General features: G+C 32.2%; 1 protein-coding gene across 3 annotated transcripts; it reads right to left on the minus strand.

Moving 5' to 3' along the window:
• Positions 1–3,475: 3,475 nt before the first annotated feature.
• On the minus strand, positions 3,476–12,283 carry LOC11420325 (polypyrimidine tract-binding protein homolog 1). Of its 3 annotated transcripts, none has more exons than XM_003621211.4 (10): positions 11,973–12,282; positions 9,626–9,835; positions 7,326–7,388; positions 7,167–7,240; positions 6,964–7,059; positions 5,170–5,227; positions 4,987–5,091; positions 4,827–4,908; positions 4,334–4,446; positions 3,476–4,136 (listed from the first exon to the last, which is right to left on the minus strand). In XM_003621211.4, exons 1-10 carry the CDS (start codon positions 12,159–12,161, stop codon positions 3,645–3,647), a joined length of 1,482 nt encoding a protein of 493 aa, XP_003621259.2. In that variant the 5' UTR covers positions 12,162–12,282; the 3' UTR covers positions 3,476–3,644. The 3 variants fall into 3 exon arrangements, 2 of the variants coding, with proteins under 2 accessions (XP_003621259.2, XP_024626271.1); XR_003007054.2 differs by having other exon boundaries at positions 3,887–4,136; positions 4,233–4,446; positions 11,973–12,283; XM_024770503.2 differs by having other exon boundaries at positions 3,994–4,136; positions 4,381–4,446.
• Between the last annotated feature and the right edge of the window lie 6,016 nt (positions 12,284–18,299).

Genomic DNA, 18,299 nt, shown 5'->3' on the forward strand with positions numbered 1-18,299 from the left:
ATTGGGGATTTCCTATTTAGGTCACCTAAGGTTATTCTTTTATCACATGCATGAAATATTCTATGATGATGTGAGCAATTCTAGTTGATATGTGTAACTGAATCTGTCGGCTAGTTTAGTTTAGTTTCTTTCTAAGAAAACCAAAAAAATAAGAAAACTAAATCTATTAGAGTACAAAAATATTCAAACTCATTTGTAAGATAGAAAAATGGGTTTGTCTAACATATGCAATATTAGATTTAAGAAATTTGCACATGATAGATAAACCCTTAAATATATTAGAGCATCTTCTATGACAAATTTGCAAGTGAATTTGGACTTAATTTTATAACCAATATTAAATGGTTTCCACAATGTCATTTCGCACTTATGCCACTCAAGCATATTTTTCTTCAATGATAAAATAATTAAGCAACTTTTATAAAATTCAAACTTTTAAAGTTTTTTTTATTTGTCCTTCATATCAAACCATTATTTACCACAAAAAACTTATATACCAAACCATTACTTGCCACAAGAGTCTAATGCAAGTAGTTTGTGCACAGTATGTGTGAGAGAGGTAAACTTTGAGATAATGAGTTTGATTTAAACAATTAATTATATGAAAGAATTAAGAATTAAACAATTAATCGAAAAATTCAAAAAAAAATTGACTCCAAAGTTCAAAAATTAATCCATTTATACAGACATTTTTGGCCAAGTCACATTTGCTTGTTTATAACATATTTGGCAACGTGAACGTGATTAGGTTATAGTAAATTTAAGACGAAATGATTAATATATGAATGGATCTCACTAATTTGTAGCATTTGTTTTCAAACATGATTTTTGAGCTTACAATATATTATTAATTTTTATATTATTTTTACCCTGACTATTTAAATTAAATTCCTCTTTCATCTCTTCCTAAATAAAACAAAAGAAACATAATATCTAGAGAATAATTATTTGATTAAAAAAAAATCGATTTCATGAGATAAAGAAAGAAATAAACCTAAGTCCTAATAAAGAACACGCCGATAGGATGAACTACTAAGGTTGAGGAAAGACATGGAGGCGGCTCATGAACCATGATCAAGGTATCCGTAAAATTAGCTCCAAATTTTGCTAGAATACAAGTATTACCCACCCAAAAGCGTGGTTGAGGGTAAAATTATAATCATTCTTTATGAAATCTCTAATAGTCTCCAACATATATTAGTGTAATGATGAAATCGATGTATATCCATAGTTGCTAAGTGCACCACATGAAGCGGATCAAAATAGCAACGACGCTCTGAAATCCAACTTACCAACACAACCATTGATTTAATGTTGTTTCATATTTATTTGATGTTATTTTCAATCATTAATTTCACCAAACACTTTGATAACTTTATAAGCTAATTTTTACTGAACTAGAAATATGTTGATATTATGCTATAGTTATATATTTTTGGATCTAACATAATAACATATTGTTACCATTACTGTTTTTTTCAGCGGTGTCAACGCTTAAGACTACAAAGTACACATACCTATGTGAAAAGAACGTGAGGAAACAGCAAAAGTAATTAAGTGTTTTGCTTTGTTGCTTGCACTTAGGATTAGCCCTAAACCACTGTTTAAAGACAATGACAGTACATCATCATGATCATACTTGAATATGTGACCCATAAAAAAGAACATGGGTTTGTGTTTGTGGATAACAACCTAACATATAGTTTCTTCAATATAAGTGCGCACATGCATTTGTGTTTGAGTGTGGCAAAGTCAAAAAGGTTGTGTGATTTAAAGTTTAATTCTTTACTTGCAACTTTCACTTCCACATCTTGTTTCGTACTCTAAAAGTGTTACATTTCTTGAAAATTATGGACTAAAATCGGTGTTTTATTTCTTGAAATTATAAAGATTGGTTAATTAGTCCCTCAAATTTGTAAAATAGCAGCATAATCACTTAACTTGACCAATATCAATCAATTTAGTCATTTTTTTCAAATTTAACAACTATGATTTAAAAAATTTATTTTTTGAAGGAAGATTTTATGCTTGAATTGATTCAGTAAGAGATTATTTAAATCAATATGTAAGTTTTTTTTTTATTTTGATGTGTGTTTATAAAAGAATTATTTTGGTAGAATGAATAAATTGATTAACTTTCTTTATTTAAAGGACTAATTTGTTTTTTTTTTTACTCAAAATTAGAACTAAGGGTGCGTTCCGAACCAAGGTTGAATCTAGTGGAAGGAGATGGGTCTAACGGAAGGAGTTTGACTCCAATATTATAAATCAAAGTTTAAATCTTGATCGAGAGAGACGCTGACATTTAGCATCGGAACGCCTCAAATAGAATTGTTTCCAGTGAAGGAAGCCTGCCTATAGGAACTAAAAAAAACTAAGGGGCATATATTCAACCACATTCATTCATTATCCTACACGCAAATATACACATGCATATGTCATAGTGATAATACTTACTTAAAACTTCAAATTAATCAATGAATGCAGCTTGAAAAATGCATCAACTGAATAGCTTAAAGGGGTTCTATTATTGTTGTTGATATTCTAAGATACTTGAAAGATGATATGTTTACTCACCCAAAAAAATAAAAAAATAATAGCATGTGTTAATTGCGTATTAGTGCATGTTCAGTTTCAGCCAACTTTAGGTTATCTTTCACATCATTACCTTCATTAGCATATCATAACATGTCTAGAATAAAGCAGAGGTAAGTGCTAATAAACAGTACTAAAAGAAGTGTCATTCAATTGTATCCACAAATAAGGCTCTCTTTTGATTTTATTTTATTCTATTTTACTTTTCCAGAAAATAAGTTGCTAGGTTTAGTCCTTCATCTAATTTAATCAATGTGACCCTCTAAATATCATCTTTCTCTCTTTCATGTGTCCCCAAGTGAAGGGACGTGCATATGTGACCCTCTAATATCAACATTATTTCTCAAATTTTATTGCCTAAGCTGGATTTAATACAGGATCCTGCAGACAACATCCATATGGTTGAAATTTCACACCGTCGTCGCAATTAGTCTAAGTAGCTGGCTAGAGATCAAGCAAAACGGTTCACACTGTGACCTTTAACGAATCAGATAGTCAAATTCTTAGTTGTTCAATCTTGAACAATAGAGATCATTTTCAAACCATGACTTTAACAAATCAGAAAGTCAAAATCTTAGCTGTTTGATCATAATCAACAATAAAGATCATTGGCTGTCTTGACTGCCAGAAATCCGTTCATACAATACAAGTTATAACGTATGATCTGATGACAACATAAAATTGAAAGAGTATTGTCCAAAATTTCATATGATAACCATGTAGCTGCTGTGGTATTTGATTCTTTTAATTTTGGTAGATTTGGATAAACAAATAGCCTCGAGAAAAAAAAAAATGTTTAACATCGTTAAAATGCAACATTTTCAAAATGAAAAAAGAAATAGTAAAGGAACATAATGAAGAAGAGAGAAAGAGATTATAGTTTATGCAATTCCAAAGCTTGCAAATTAAATTTCATTATTAAAATTACTAATAAATATTGATGATGTACTTTCCAACTGAACAACAACTTAAGTCATATTATCACTCTTCCATCATTAAAGCCGGTCTCCTTTGATTGAGTTGACACTTAAAAGTAAAACTATAAGTTCCTAACCATAATAATGTTGGCCTGAAGGTGAAGCACCACCAGGTCTCACATTTGGCGGCGCCCCAGGCCGAACCATTCCTTGAGCACCAAGGTTTTGTTGCATGTGTGGCGAGGAACCAGGACCAGAAGTTGAACCACCACTAGGCTGTAAGTTTACATTGTGAGGAGCCCCAGGATGGCTGCTTTGAGCAAGAGGTGAAGAAGCGGTAGGCATAGCTGCGGACCCATAGGAGGGCATTGTAGGAAACGCACCAGTTTGACCAGGATAAGCACCAGGAACAGGTACATAGCCCGGTCTAACTGCATGCTGAGTTAGATCCCATGATGGCACTTGTCCTCCAGGAACTTGAGTCTGATAGGCAGGGGAACCTCCAGGAACTTGAGTCTGATAGGCAGGGGAATTAGTAGGGTACATAGGTGCAGCCTGAGGATTTTGCCATACCGGTGCAGGAACTAGTGGTACTGTATAGTCTCTACTTTTGTCACTGAAAGCCTGAAACCGAACCATTACACTCAAATTAGACTCAGATTCATTTGATTGTCAAAAACAAATTACCATAAAAGGTAAATCAAGTGTCAAGAAGCATACATTTAAGTATCAAATCTGTTTCCGATCAAGAAAGTGTCCACATTGCTTCTAAGGATATCTCTTAATTTTTTTTATGTTAACTCAAAAACACATTTTTATACCTTTACATTGAGATCAGTATGACGAGAGTATGATAGATGAAGCTTACAATAGCCACCATCATATATGCAATGCCCCTCTAATGCTTCTCTAGCAGCTGCTGCCGTGGTAACATCTGCAAAACAACAAACACCAATTGATCTCAAAATCACAGAGGTGCCATAATTACTTCTATCCATTTAGACAAAACAATGCACATTCTAACATGAAGCGGAAGGAAAGCATTTGGTCAATGAAATAATAAACAAAAGCAAGAATGAAATATGGAAAAGAACTGATATGATACGGTCAAAACAACTGAAACAGCCCATGGTTTATCAATAATTAAATCCAAACACTGGTGCACAAACACTATAATCCTCAGCATTAAGTACACCAAACCGAAAGACAAGAAAACTAATGAAAGAGAGTTGCCATATTACATTAGAAATCATATATAAAACTGGAATATAGTTCACACAAGCTCAAGAAACAACAGACGAATAGGATTGATACCTGGGTACTGAATTAGTGCCTGAGTTTGACCATTCTTTTCAAACATAGCAATTTTCTGGACAGTACCAAATGCAGAGAACACCTGTAAAGATACACCATCATTGTAGAGTATAATTCAAACATAGGTTCAGAAGTTTTATGGAAATATATAAATTCTCACCGTGTTGATGACGTCAACAGTAACAGCATACTGCATATTCTCAATGGAAGCCAAAAGCACATTGCTCTCCGTTTCTATCCTCTTCCCATCAGGACCTATAGCAGGCTGAAGAGTACATATTGTGAGCACATAGTAACATATAGAAAATGCTAAAAATTATTGAAGAATAAAACAATAAAACACCTGTGCTGCCCCCTCAATAGCACTATGATTGACAGGAAGCATAGGATTTGTATAGTCCCTGAAAAGTCATGGAAAAAATAATTATTATTAAATGTTGACAGAATAACGTCCATAAGAGAAAAATAGAAATATAGGTGTGCACATTTAAAAAAAATAATGTAATCCCTGAGGCAAAGCTTCAAAATAAATTGATTACATTAAACATATTTAGCAAAGTGGACTGTTGGCCGTTTGGCACACCAATTAAAGTTATCATGTGACTACAAAGATGAGGATTCAAGTTATGGAATAAGACTCTTGCAAATGCAAGATAAGACTGTCTATAATAGATCCAAAATGGGTCCGACCCTTCCCCTGTACCCTACCATGGTGGGAAATTATAGCACTACATTCCTCTTTCCCATTAAACAGATATGAAGATCTTGCTAGAGGATAAAGTCATTGAACCAAAATGGTTGAGAAGCAATATAAACGATAAATCATAAGACAGACATATTTGATTTATGTAATTTTAAAAATATAATGATAGAAGAGAAGCTAGTTCACAATACAAGCTTATTAATACGATTTATGGTTCACAGACAAATTCTTTGAGTTCACCACAACCACAACAAATTTTTGTAACGCAATGTTATCCAAGAAGCAAGTAAAATAAAGAAAATTCTACAATGACATTCTAGAAAACAAGTCTTCAAGGGTGGAAGTCCATACAAAAGAAAGAAAAAACTAATCAGATAAGATATTTTTCATATAAAAACGATGTACATATTCTAGGTCACAAGACTGCAAGTTTGGAACCTCTATATAAAAGAAGAAAAAATCAAATTAAGATACCTGTCATATAAAAGATTGTTTAAAAAAGTAATACTTGATCATCGCCAGGACAGATGGAAAGACTATTTTTTCAACAGAAAAAACTGAATAAAAAAACTATTAACTCTTTCTACAACAATGATTTGATTTATAGCAAGACGGATATAGGTAGTTGTGTAATGACAATATCAGAGTTGCTTCCAAAGACAAAGATGGAAGCCATATTACATCGACAACGACTACAGATAATTAGTATTGAATCCCAATATTATTTTTTTTAAAATAACTTTAAAGTGTTTAAAGCTAATTCAATGCATTTCAACAACATATGAAAAATAACAAAGTTGATTGAAAACGTGTCAAACAACTGGAAAATGATCAAGGAATTTACCAAGCTTCAGTAACCCCTAGACGATAAAAAAGTAATACCTGATCATCGCCAGGACAGATGGAAAGACTATTTTTTCATCAGAAAAAACTGAATAAAAAAACTATTAACTCTTTCTACAACAATGATTTGATTTATAGCAAGACAGATATAGGTAGTTGTGTAATGACAATATCAGAGTTGCTTCCAAAGACAAAGATGGAAGCCATATTACATCGACAACGACTACAGATAATTAGTATTGAATCCCAATAATTTTTTTTTAAAATGACTTTAAAGTGTTTAAAGCTAATTCAATGCCTTGATGAAAAAAAAAAAGCTAATTCAATGCATGTCAACAACATATGAAAAATAACAAAGTTGATTGAAAACGTGTCAAACAACTAAAAAATGATCAAGGAATTTACCAAGCTTCAGTAACCCCTAGATGATAAAAGCACATATATCAATTAGCAGATAAAAGAACCCCAAGAAAAATTACATACAAAAGCTTTCACAATTTTCTTAAGTTTCTGAGAAAATGAACCATAAAGATTCAAGAAGCATTATAAAGAATAATCAATGATAGTTGTCTTGCCTGCTTCCACCATTACCTGCTGCGATTTGATTGAAATTTGATATTCAGATCTCTGTGTGCTGAGTATGAAATACGCAAGTTACAAGAACCAACATGCTCTGGAAGCAGGTATCTGGATGCAAAGTACAAGTTAATCAGCTACAATTATGACTATCAAGCTATGAAAAGAATAAAAGACAGGGTAAGATAAGTAAACGGGAAATACAAAAATAATTTTGCCTTGGTATGCTTCTTCCATCCAGGGCATCCCTAGCTGAAGCAGCAGTCTCAGCATCAGTGAACTGAATCAGAGCCTGACATGGCATAAAACATATTTAATTAATATACACAGTGAGTAAGGGACATTGGAAGAAGTGCAACTGACAACAATTCACTAACCTGGAAACCTGCGGTCTTTTCGAATGTAGCAATTTTGTGAACAAAGCCAAAAGCAGAAAACACCTGAACAGAAAATTAAAAGACTAGTTCATACACCGCATTGCTTCTCCCTAAATAAAAGATCAGAAGATAATACGACGGCACATGATCGGGAACCATCACAAGTGTAAAGTTCATAAGGTAATGTCAAGAAGGAAAAGGTAGTTCCAAACAGATGAGATTTAAGTGCAGAATGACACCTGTAGTCATATGTGAAAGGAGTGCGAGGCACATGATAATAATTCCAAACTGTCTCCAACAAAAGTATCTAAATATGAGAGAACACCATCTGTGATTCAATGGATTTCAGTAAAAAGTTGCACATGGTTTAATCAGGTTTCTCTAAATAGAAGGGTAAAAAATAAATGTTCACATGATTAAATGAAAATAAACTGGCATTCATATGAAGAAAGAGTACTAAAGGAAGGTTCCTGGCCAGTTACTCGAGAAAAAGATGTAACATGAATGAAAGATCTTTGCATGAGACTTCAAGCTTCCCATGAAAACATCAACAACAACCACCAAGCCTTTTCTCACTAAGTGAGGTCAGCTAAATAGATCAAATTACGCCATAATGTTCTATCATAAACCATGTTTCGATCCAACTCATTAATTTCCAAAGGTTTCCTAATAGTTTATCTAGTATTAAGCAGAATGATAGAAACAGTACTGCACAACTTCAAGGGTTTGCAAACCATCGCAAACCCAAAAGCCCCAGCCCCCAAATCTCTGTAAATGGCAAGATAACTTCCCTCCTTTGCACCTTGGAGTGTGCTCCTCCTCAAGGTCTCAGGTTCAATTCTCTCTGGTGGCAATTTAGGTGGGCTACTTAGCTTCTTCAAAAAAAAAAAAAACTTCCCTCTCCTGCCTTCTTATGTGCAAGACAGTCTAACCCCCTCCAACTAACTCAGTCTAATTATTTCCAACTACGTAACCACTGATTGGGTGGGATTACCAACCAACCAATACTCCCCACAAAAAAGTAACCAGATTTCATAACCATTGATGTCCCAACCCAACTCTCATGTTTAACACAGTTGAGTCTAGATGTCCTGTGGTGAATAGTGGATTCACTAGATTGCACGAAACCCATCCCCTCCACAACTGTTGATGGCAATTTTGTACCGTTTTTGTATCCTTGTTTAACAAATTTCTAGTTCATTTCCTTCAGATTCTATGGCTTCTTTAATATTGCTATCTGATTTCATGGGGTTTTCTTGAAAGCTTGGAGTTAGAACATTATAAAAAATGTATTTTCCATTACAATATATTTCTAATGATATGCCACTCTGTCCCAAGTATTAATTTTTACAAATTGTTGTACCCCGCAAAAAAGTTTAATTTGGCCCCCCTATCCTTGCAACCTAATACAAGGTTAAAAAGTTTAATTTGTTATTTTGGCCCCACTCCAATGGAAACTGCTATTAATACACAAAAAGAGTTTGAAACAGCAATTAATTTTGTAGGTATGTTGCTATTAACACACAAAAATAGTCCGAACACAAGATGAGTCCGAAATAAACCTCAGAAATAAAAGGAGGACAAAGCCAAGTAGCACACTCCAACTCAGATCCCACATAAACAACACCAGGCAAACCAAAACCAAAGAGAAAATATCCAACCTAAGAAACCTCCCTGTAACTAAAAAGCCTGCCATCACAGTAGAAAAGGCTACACCAGAAAAATCTTGCCAAGCTAACAACACAAGCTAAGGCAACAAAAAAAAAAACAAGGAAAACAAATGATACAAAGAGAGGCCAAAGTTACCACTCTAAGGGTCATGAGTTCAAAAGAAAAGAACACAGTAGCACCCAAACCAATCCTATTTGAATTTTGGACAAAGAGCCCAAAACATTTTAAAGCACGCTTTGAAACAAACTGTGTTTTTGAATTATCTATCTCAGTCCGCAATACTGATACGTTCAATCATAACTAAAAAAAATGCTTAGATAATCCAAAAGAAGAGGTATTTCTGGGAGCCACTTATGTGTATAATCATACCCTAGTTTCACTGTCAAATTCTTAGATTAGGAGTTTTCATTGCATTCCATTTAAGATCTACCTCTATAATGTTGGGATCATGACATTTTTGTTTTCAAATATTCACTTCACGTATAAGTCCTAATGGTTCAAACATGTAGATCTTAAAAATAAGCATATCAAAAACATTATAGTAGTACAAAGTGTTTCTACCTAAACAAGCCCCAGGATCTTACAAAATTACAAACACAAGAAAACCAAATCAGCTATGTGGCACTTACCAGGTGGATAACATCAATGCTCACATCCCCAGCTTCAACGCCTTCAATAGTTACCAGCAAGACATTTCCAGGAATATCTCCAGGGCTTTTGTTGTTGACAATTTCGTGTCTATTGGAATATTGTATGTAAACAGTTTTACCACGAACCTGAGCAGGCTCTGAAGATGAAGCGTAATATGAAACCATTGAAATTGCTTGATTTTGATCCACCTGATAAAGCATGTATACTTGAGTTCAGATGGCTGACTTGGAAAATCAGAAAAACAAGGTCTTGTATGATCAAATATAAGAAAAATACATTCTTAGACACTTGGCAGTTTTTAACTTATACTACTAATCAAGCTAATCAAGAGAAATAAAATAAGCTAAACTTGCAAACAGCAGCAGAGACAAATGTTTATGATTTAAACATCTTAAATTATATGGAGGGTTCAATATTCGCAACATATAAAATAGTCAATCTAAACATAGGTAGGCTCCTTCACAAAGCTGTCTCAAAATGAACAGCCAGAGTAGAACATGAAGTAAACTCTAGCAAGTGTTGATAGGACTTAGGGTTTCGGGCTGGCTGGACGTGCTATGGGTTCTGAGATTTAGAGGCTAAAAAGTCAAAATTTAGTGCACTACCTAACCAAGTCGAAACCTGAAACCCTAATAGCAGTTTTAAGGCCACCACTGATGACATGAAAGGCTGCAATCTCTATGCTAAAACTATGTGATGAGAATGGAAGAGTGCAAAAACAGAATTCAACTTATATGGGGTGCTATTATTGAGAAGATTCATATTCATCACAAAATCATGGTGACTTGAGGGTTCCCTCACCTCCCTCCAAAACTATGTTTTGATGTTCATTATATACATGTATCTAATTGTTAAGTGACACATTCGTTAAGATTACAGGCCTTCTTTTCTTAAGACCAAAACTAGTAAATAGGAGAAAATGGATATGAAAACAAATTCAATATCCATGGAATCCCTAATTTAGAAGCTCAAAGTCAAAGATTAGAACCAAATCATATTAATAACAACCAACATTCCAATAGCCTAAAGGAGAGTGACGCAAACTATATCACACCGACAATTCATATTGAAGGCGCGCCTGGTATCAATTTTAGCCAAAGTTTTATCATGACAAAGATGAACCTAGGAGCTGGATATATTATTACAAAAGCACAAATATAATATAAACTGAAGCTTCTTTTCTTAAGAGCAAAACCAGTGAATATGAGAATACAACAACAACAACCAAGCCTTATCCCACTAAGTGGGGTCGGCTACATGGATCAAATTACACCATAGTGTTCTATCATAAACCATATTTGGGTCCAACTCATTGACCACTAAATCATTTCTAATGGTTTCTCTTATAGTTTTCCTAGGTCTTCTTCTACCTCTTTTGACCTGACTCTCCTCCATCTGATCTACTCTTCGTACAACGGCATCTACGGATCTTCTCTCTACATGCCCAAACCATCTAAGCCTATTTTCTACCAACTTTTCTACTATAGGTGCTACCCCCACTCTCTCCCTAACAGTGCCAAAACCAGTGAATATGAGAATATTGATATAAAATCAAATTCAATATCTCATGAAAGATGAAACCCCTAATTTGGATGCCTTAATTCAAAGAGTAGAACCCAACAACAAACAACATTCCAGTACACTTCAAATTGAAGGCATGTCCCATGGCTGAGACATATGCCTCTGCCAGACATGGATACAACACCTACACATTCAATCACTTCACTCTATCAAATTATTGAATAAACCATCAATATAGTCCTTAAACTATCACTCTCCCTTCAATTTATCCCCTAAACTATAAAAATATAATAAATAGTCCCTAAACTAGATGAATTCTGTCAACTTAATCACTACCGTATAAGAAAATCCATCAATTTAATCTCTAAACATCTGAAAAGCAGAGACTCAATTGACAGATTTTAAATAATTAAGGACTACATATTATATTTACATAATTTTGGGACTAAATTGTTGACAGAATAATAGTTTAAGGATTAAATTGACGATTTATTCTCAAATTATTATCAGTGTCTACCTGTCAGAGTGTCTGTGTCGTGTGTGTACTTAGTTCCATAGGATGCAAATTATATATAAAATAAAAAAATAAATAAAAAATAAATAAAAAATTCTCTAATTTAGGATTAGATCAAAAAAATAAATGGGTAATGAGTAAGAAACCCTAATAATTTATACATAAGTTGAAAATAAGCTGATTATCCAAACAGGCGTACTAAGATAATATCATTATGAACAAATTAATAATTAAAAAACCCTAATAAAATTTCAAACCAAAAAAAGCGAAAGGAAAAGGAGGTGAATTACGAATTCAACGAAGGCTTGATTACGATTAGCGCCAACATTACATTTGGTGTTAACGATTCTACCGAAAGGACTACAAAGCTCAACGAGTTCCTCTTCAGAACATTCCCATGGAAGATTGCGAAGGTGAAGAACTTTGGATGGAGTTTGTGTGTATCGGAATTGATGATTGTTGCTTGATGACGTTGACATCTTTCTCTCTCAGATCTTCTTCTTTGATGGAATCTCGTGATATCAGCGAAAGGAAAGGGTAGAGTTGAGCTGAGATTGTATTGTTCAAGATTGTAAAGAGGCGTTTTTTTTGTTGTTGTCTAGTAGTGCAACTTCCTATTTATTTGTATTTGGGTGACCATAATTTTTTTAGTTGCGTAACCACATTTTTCAGCTTCTAAATAGTGGTCTATGGTCACACAAACCATATACTTCCTCCGTCCCAAATTGTATATCGCTTTAGGAAGAAAAAAAATTGTCTCAAATTATATGTCGCTTTAAAATATCAATGCAACATTGATGTTACTTTTCCTATTATAACCTTAATTATTTATTACTCTCTCTTCTTTCAATTCTTTCATTTATCTTTCCCGTATTATTTATTAAGGACAAATTTGTAAAACGACTTATAATATCTCTTTTCCATACAATATTAATTGCATTTCTTAATATATGTGAAATGCCCAAAATGTCATACAATTTGGGACGGAGGGAGTATTTAGTTAACTAAAAAATTTCATAGTGGTACAAAGAGGTGGACACATCAAAGGTGTCTACCAAACAAATCAGAACAAAATTAATTGTTCTAACTTATAAAAAATAAAAAATAAAAATTAATTGTTCTAACTTCATAATTTGGTTGTCGGTCTTTGTTCTCATCTACTACCTCCATCGCTCATTATAGAGTCCTTTTAAAAAAAATAACTAGAATCAAGAAAATTGATAATGATAATAAATTTATTTGTAATTGCTATTGTTTTTACAATTTTACACTTTAAGAGAGAGATATTTAATGTTGATTGAAGAAAAGGAAAAAAATAAATAGAGGTCATTGATAAAAACATTATTTAATGTACTTCGAAATATCAAAGGGGTCTTATAAAATAAGACAAAAATAATCTCAAAAGGGTCTTATATTATGGGATGGATGTAGTAATTCTCTAAATTTTAGGATGAAGTCTTATATGTAGACCATATCTAATATCGGGTCTCAAAATTTATAGACTTGGTACTTTTAGTATCTTGATTGGAAGAGAAAAAAATTTGGGGTCATATAAGGTCTTAAATAAACACCTCAATCTTAAGTGGGATTCACGCATTTTTAATATTAAAAAATTGAAATATAATGATATAAAGTTAGGTGGATTTTAGGGTGAGAGAGCTATTAAGTCCTTCACCGGTGGACCACTATTAAGAGACGTCAGATTAATCAAATTATACACATCTTATTGTACATTATCTACAATGAATCACAAATATAATTTTTGTCTCATTGGTAAAACCATGGCTCTAAGGTGAGGTTATTTCCACAACTGTTGTCTGGGTTAGAAACACAATCCATGGCTTTGCAGGCAATAGATTAAAAGGAAATTCAGTCACGTATCAACTTAAAAACTTCAATTCTTTTGTCTAATTTTTTTTTATTATGTTGGTTGAAATCATCATCTTCAACCTCCATTACAATTTAGGAGCAGCAACACTGAAAAAGCGAATCTACAATAAAAGTTGAGTTGAGTACCATTTTCAAAAGTTCATAGGTTTTATTAAGAATATAATGTTTGGGTGCAATTAGAGATGGTGACCTTTTAATAAACATGAGTTATTTGAATTCTACACACCGAAAGAAACACATTGAAGAAGAAATTAACCAATTTAATTTATTTTACAAGTGAAGTTAAGAAGAATAAAAGGGTATAAGTTTCCTGTCAAATAAAAGAAAAGGTATGACATATGACTAAGATCTTTATGTGATATTTGAGGGAGAACGATGTATTTAATTTCTTTAAGATAATTCATAAATTCAAAAGACATGTATTATTGAAAAATGAACGGCATCGCTATATCAAGCGTGAGCTCACAAAATCCACTATAAGAAGGGTCTGTATGATGAAAAGAAGGAAAAAATATTAGGAATACTCCTTGTCATCCAATTAAACCATGTTTTATCTACTGAATTATGGATATTAGAAAGAAAACAAAAGTATACATGACAACCGACCATATAGTCATCCTTAATCTCATCAGCTGACAACTTAAAATGAAGATAAGGGATGATGATTTATAATGATTGACAATAATAATAATAATCGATAACGAGAGAATAAAACCCTAAAATGAAATGAAGTTTTAGTGAGAAAAGTTGTTGATGTCAAAAATAATGATAAGTCGAGATAATTAGAATGAAGTTAAGATTTATGGGAATGGATGATGTTATAAGTGATGATAAATGTGAGATGAAGTGTTGGTTTTTATTAAGATTATGATTGAGAGTAAAACGTTGTTAGTGGTGAGACAATTTAGTGCATTATAAAATTACATATGAGATGAAATAAGGTGGTTAAATGTTGAGTTTAAGGAGATGAATAAAATGTGATATGGATAGTTAACTGATGAGTTAGATGTTACGATGATGTTGTGATGAGTTAAACCTTGTTTATTTATGACGGTGTTTTGATGAGTTAAAACTTGTTCGTTTATGATGATGTTTACATTAGTTATACCTTGTTTATAACGTTGAATAATGATGAGATGATATATTTATATACATGATGTGTTAATATGTAGTATTTAGTGAGCCATCTTTCATGCATCATAATATATTTAGGATCATGACGAATATGTATGCATGTTCAGTAAAACAACTCCAACATACAAATGACGATTAGAAACCGGTTCGGCATGCATATAGGTCATCGTACGTAGGAATGAATTGCATCTTCTAATATACACGTTGACGTTTTGAACTTGATGTTGTTGTGAATGATATGTGCTTTATTGATGTATTTGAAATGAATGATGTTGTGATTGATGTAAAACGAATTAATCGTTGTTTTGTATTGATATTTTATTTGATGCTCAATTGATGATGTGTTTTGATGTGATAATGACGTAGTGTATTTGAGTAATTATTTTTATTTTTTTGAGAGGATATTAGAGTAATTATTGAATGATGTTAATGTGGAACCAAAAATCTTTTTGATGAATGTTTTAATGATAACAAACCTTATAGAATAAACACCAAGTATTATATAAATCTCTTACAAGTGCATATATATATATATATATATATATATATATATATATATATATATATATATATATTCAATGAAAGAATACCAAAACAGTAGCATCAAAAGCTCAAAGAAGATATGGAAAGAATATTGTTTGAATTAGATAAATGTTAATTGAAGATTCAACAAGATGTATTTTATGATCAATTGACTCATCCTCGTCACCACATGGTTTTCAATAAAGCCTTACAAGATTCGAGGAATAAAGGATTAATATTTGAAAGACACTCAGTGAACAAGAAACATTGTGTGGAATCATTGAGAGGAATTATGAGAAGAATTGTATCAACAAACAATTCAAGGTTAATTGACCAAGAAGATATTGTCTTCTTATATAGAAGAGAACGTTATCAACAACTTTGATGAAAATAATGTTCTCGTGATAAAGATTATTGTTACACTCGAAATTATTCTCATTACTTCATCAAAATAATTAGAATCAACTCTGAAGAAAAATCAATCCATGAATGAATTATTCATTAAGTCATTAATTAATTGGAGAATGATCATATGGAAGAAAATTCATGATCATATGTACGAAGATTCTATCATAAAAGACTTAGGAAGATCCAAAAATCTTCCATCATTATTCAAGATATGATTTAGGAGAATAGAAATCAATCAAATGAATTTTTACTTTGAGAAAGGTTTCTCATGTTCTTACAAAGAACATTCTGGTCATACAAAGTGAAGAGAACATCCTCACTTTATGTTTCTAAAGATAACACATATTTACATTTATTATCTTGTTATCTACTAATGTGTTTTGTAAGAATGTTTCAGTGAGAATGTTCTCGAGAACGTTCTGACCTCGCAAAGATAACAAATTTCTAACGAAATTTCTAACGGATTATATAGTAAAAACCAATATTTTATTTCTAACGAAAAGAGAGTTAATCACATTAAGCAAAAACAAATTTCTTTGATTCAAGACAAACATAAATTGGTTATAAAAAAACATAATTAAAGTTCATCACATTTAACAAAACAAAGTTCATTAATTCAACAAAGCATAAATAAAGTTTATAATATATTAAAAAAAAAAAAGTTTTGATTCAACAAATCCGCATGTGGTAAGGTTATTTATGTAGTTTACTTATTTTAATAGCGGGTATGGATATCCGCAGATGTGGATATCATCAAATATGCATTCATATCCATTAAATAATAGGTAATTGAAATATCTGTTTATTTTATCCATGTATAGATTTTTTTTGTCATCCATACTTTTAAGTCATACAACTATTAAAGCAACAATTACAATATACAACCACAAGATCAATGCATTGTTTAAAAATTCATGTTATTAGATTTTACTTTTATGCTGCACCTTGCAAAAAAAAAACTAGTAGAAGATACACAACAGGTTATCAGGCCTTGATCTTTGGTGCTTTGAGAAATTCCAAGCTCTAGTAGAAGATTATGAAAGATGATGAAGTGGCTATTATAGTTGTAATTGTATGTGTCACTTGCATTTTTTCTGGTAAATGAGCAAAGGGTAATTAAGATAAAATATTTTCTCACATGATTTATGTATTGAATTATTCATGTAAGATATTTAAGTGGCCTAGGAGAAAAAAAATAATAGTCATTGTACCTTGCTATTAAGACAATTTCCAGATTCATGGAGCATATTAGAACAACCTAACATGGAAAGTAGCAAAGTATACATACTGATCACATGCACAAACATCAGAATTCAATAACATCGATAATAATTGAAGAAATAAGTTACGCATATATGTCGTATGCCAGCACATACCAGACATCACATAAATTTTCCAAAAATACCGTTGGTTTGAACCAGATTGTTAGGTCTTTTCAGATTCTAAAATTCGAAACTTTACGAACTGCATTTTTTATGTTGTATTTGATCTCAAAGGTCTCTGTTGGCCATCGTATAATTCCCGCATAAACTGCAAAACAATTGCAAGAATTCTATGAACGTGTCAGCAATGACCATGACACCGTAAACACTTCTACAAAACTAAAGAATGTTTAAGAAAAAGTAAGAAAAGATGGTAAGTGAAGAATGAATAAAAGTGTTGAAGATGCAAACCTATTTATAGCCATAAATCAATCCTAGACCATAACTACAGTCAAATGAAACGTGGTTCACTTGGGGTTAGGGTGTTACATTCCGCGTCTTATTTTGGTCTCACATGCTCCGCAAGACTAATCAAGTTGTTGATAGTTTAACAAAATTCAATCTATCTTTAAATAGTATTTCTTGTAGTTTGTTACCATGTTTCTAATTTCCTAGTAAATCCTATTTTAGTCCACATTTCAACAATTAGTTTCTTCCTAGTTAACAAATGTCGTTTCCATTCGCTCACTCCGCAGTCCAAGACTATTTTGCATTCGAACAAGATTCACCACATCTTCTCTTAATCTCACATACACAATGAGATTAATTAGGTTTTAAATAACATTTCTCGTATTTCATTATTATGATTCTGATTTCCTGTCAAATCCTATTGTAACCAACATTTCAACGATTAGTTTTCCTCATGAATTCTAAACTCTAGTTTCTTTTGTAGCAGGCATTTCAATGATTTGTTTCTTTCTCATTAATCAACGTCCTTCATTCCATTCATGCTCTCCTCCGTTTAAGACTATCTTACATCCGAACAAGATTCACTGCATCTAATCTCAATCTCACATACACATTATGAGACTAATTAAGTTGTCGATAACCTGACAAAATTTAATCCATCTTTAAATAGTATTTCTCGTATTTCATTATTATGATTCTGACTTCCTGTCAAATCCTATTGTAACCAACATTTCAACGATTAGTTTTCCTCATGAATTCTAAACTCTAGTTTCTTTTGTAGCAGACATTTCAACGATTTGTTTCTTTCTCATTAATAAACGTTTTTCATTCCATTCATGCTCTCCTCCGTTTAAGACTATCTTACATCCGAACAAGATTTACTGCATCTAATCTCAATCTCACATACACATTATGAGACTAATTAAATTGTCGACAACCTTACAAAATTTAATCCATCTTTAAATAGTATTTCTCGTATTTCATTATCATGTT

The sequence above is a fragment of the Medicago truncatula genome, chromosome 7, assembly GCF_003473485.1.
Source record: "Medicago truncatula cultivar Jemalong A17 chromosome 7, MtrunA17r5.0-ANR, whole genome shotgun sequence".
Lineage (NCBI taxonomy): Eukaryota > Viridiplantae > Streptophyta > Magnoliopsida > Fabales > Fabaceae > Medicago > Medicago truncatula.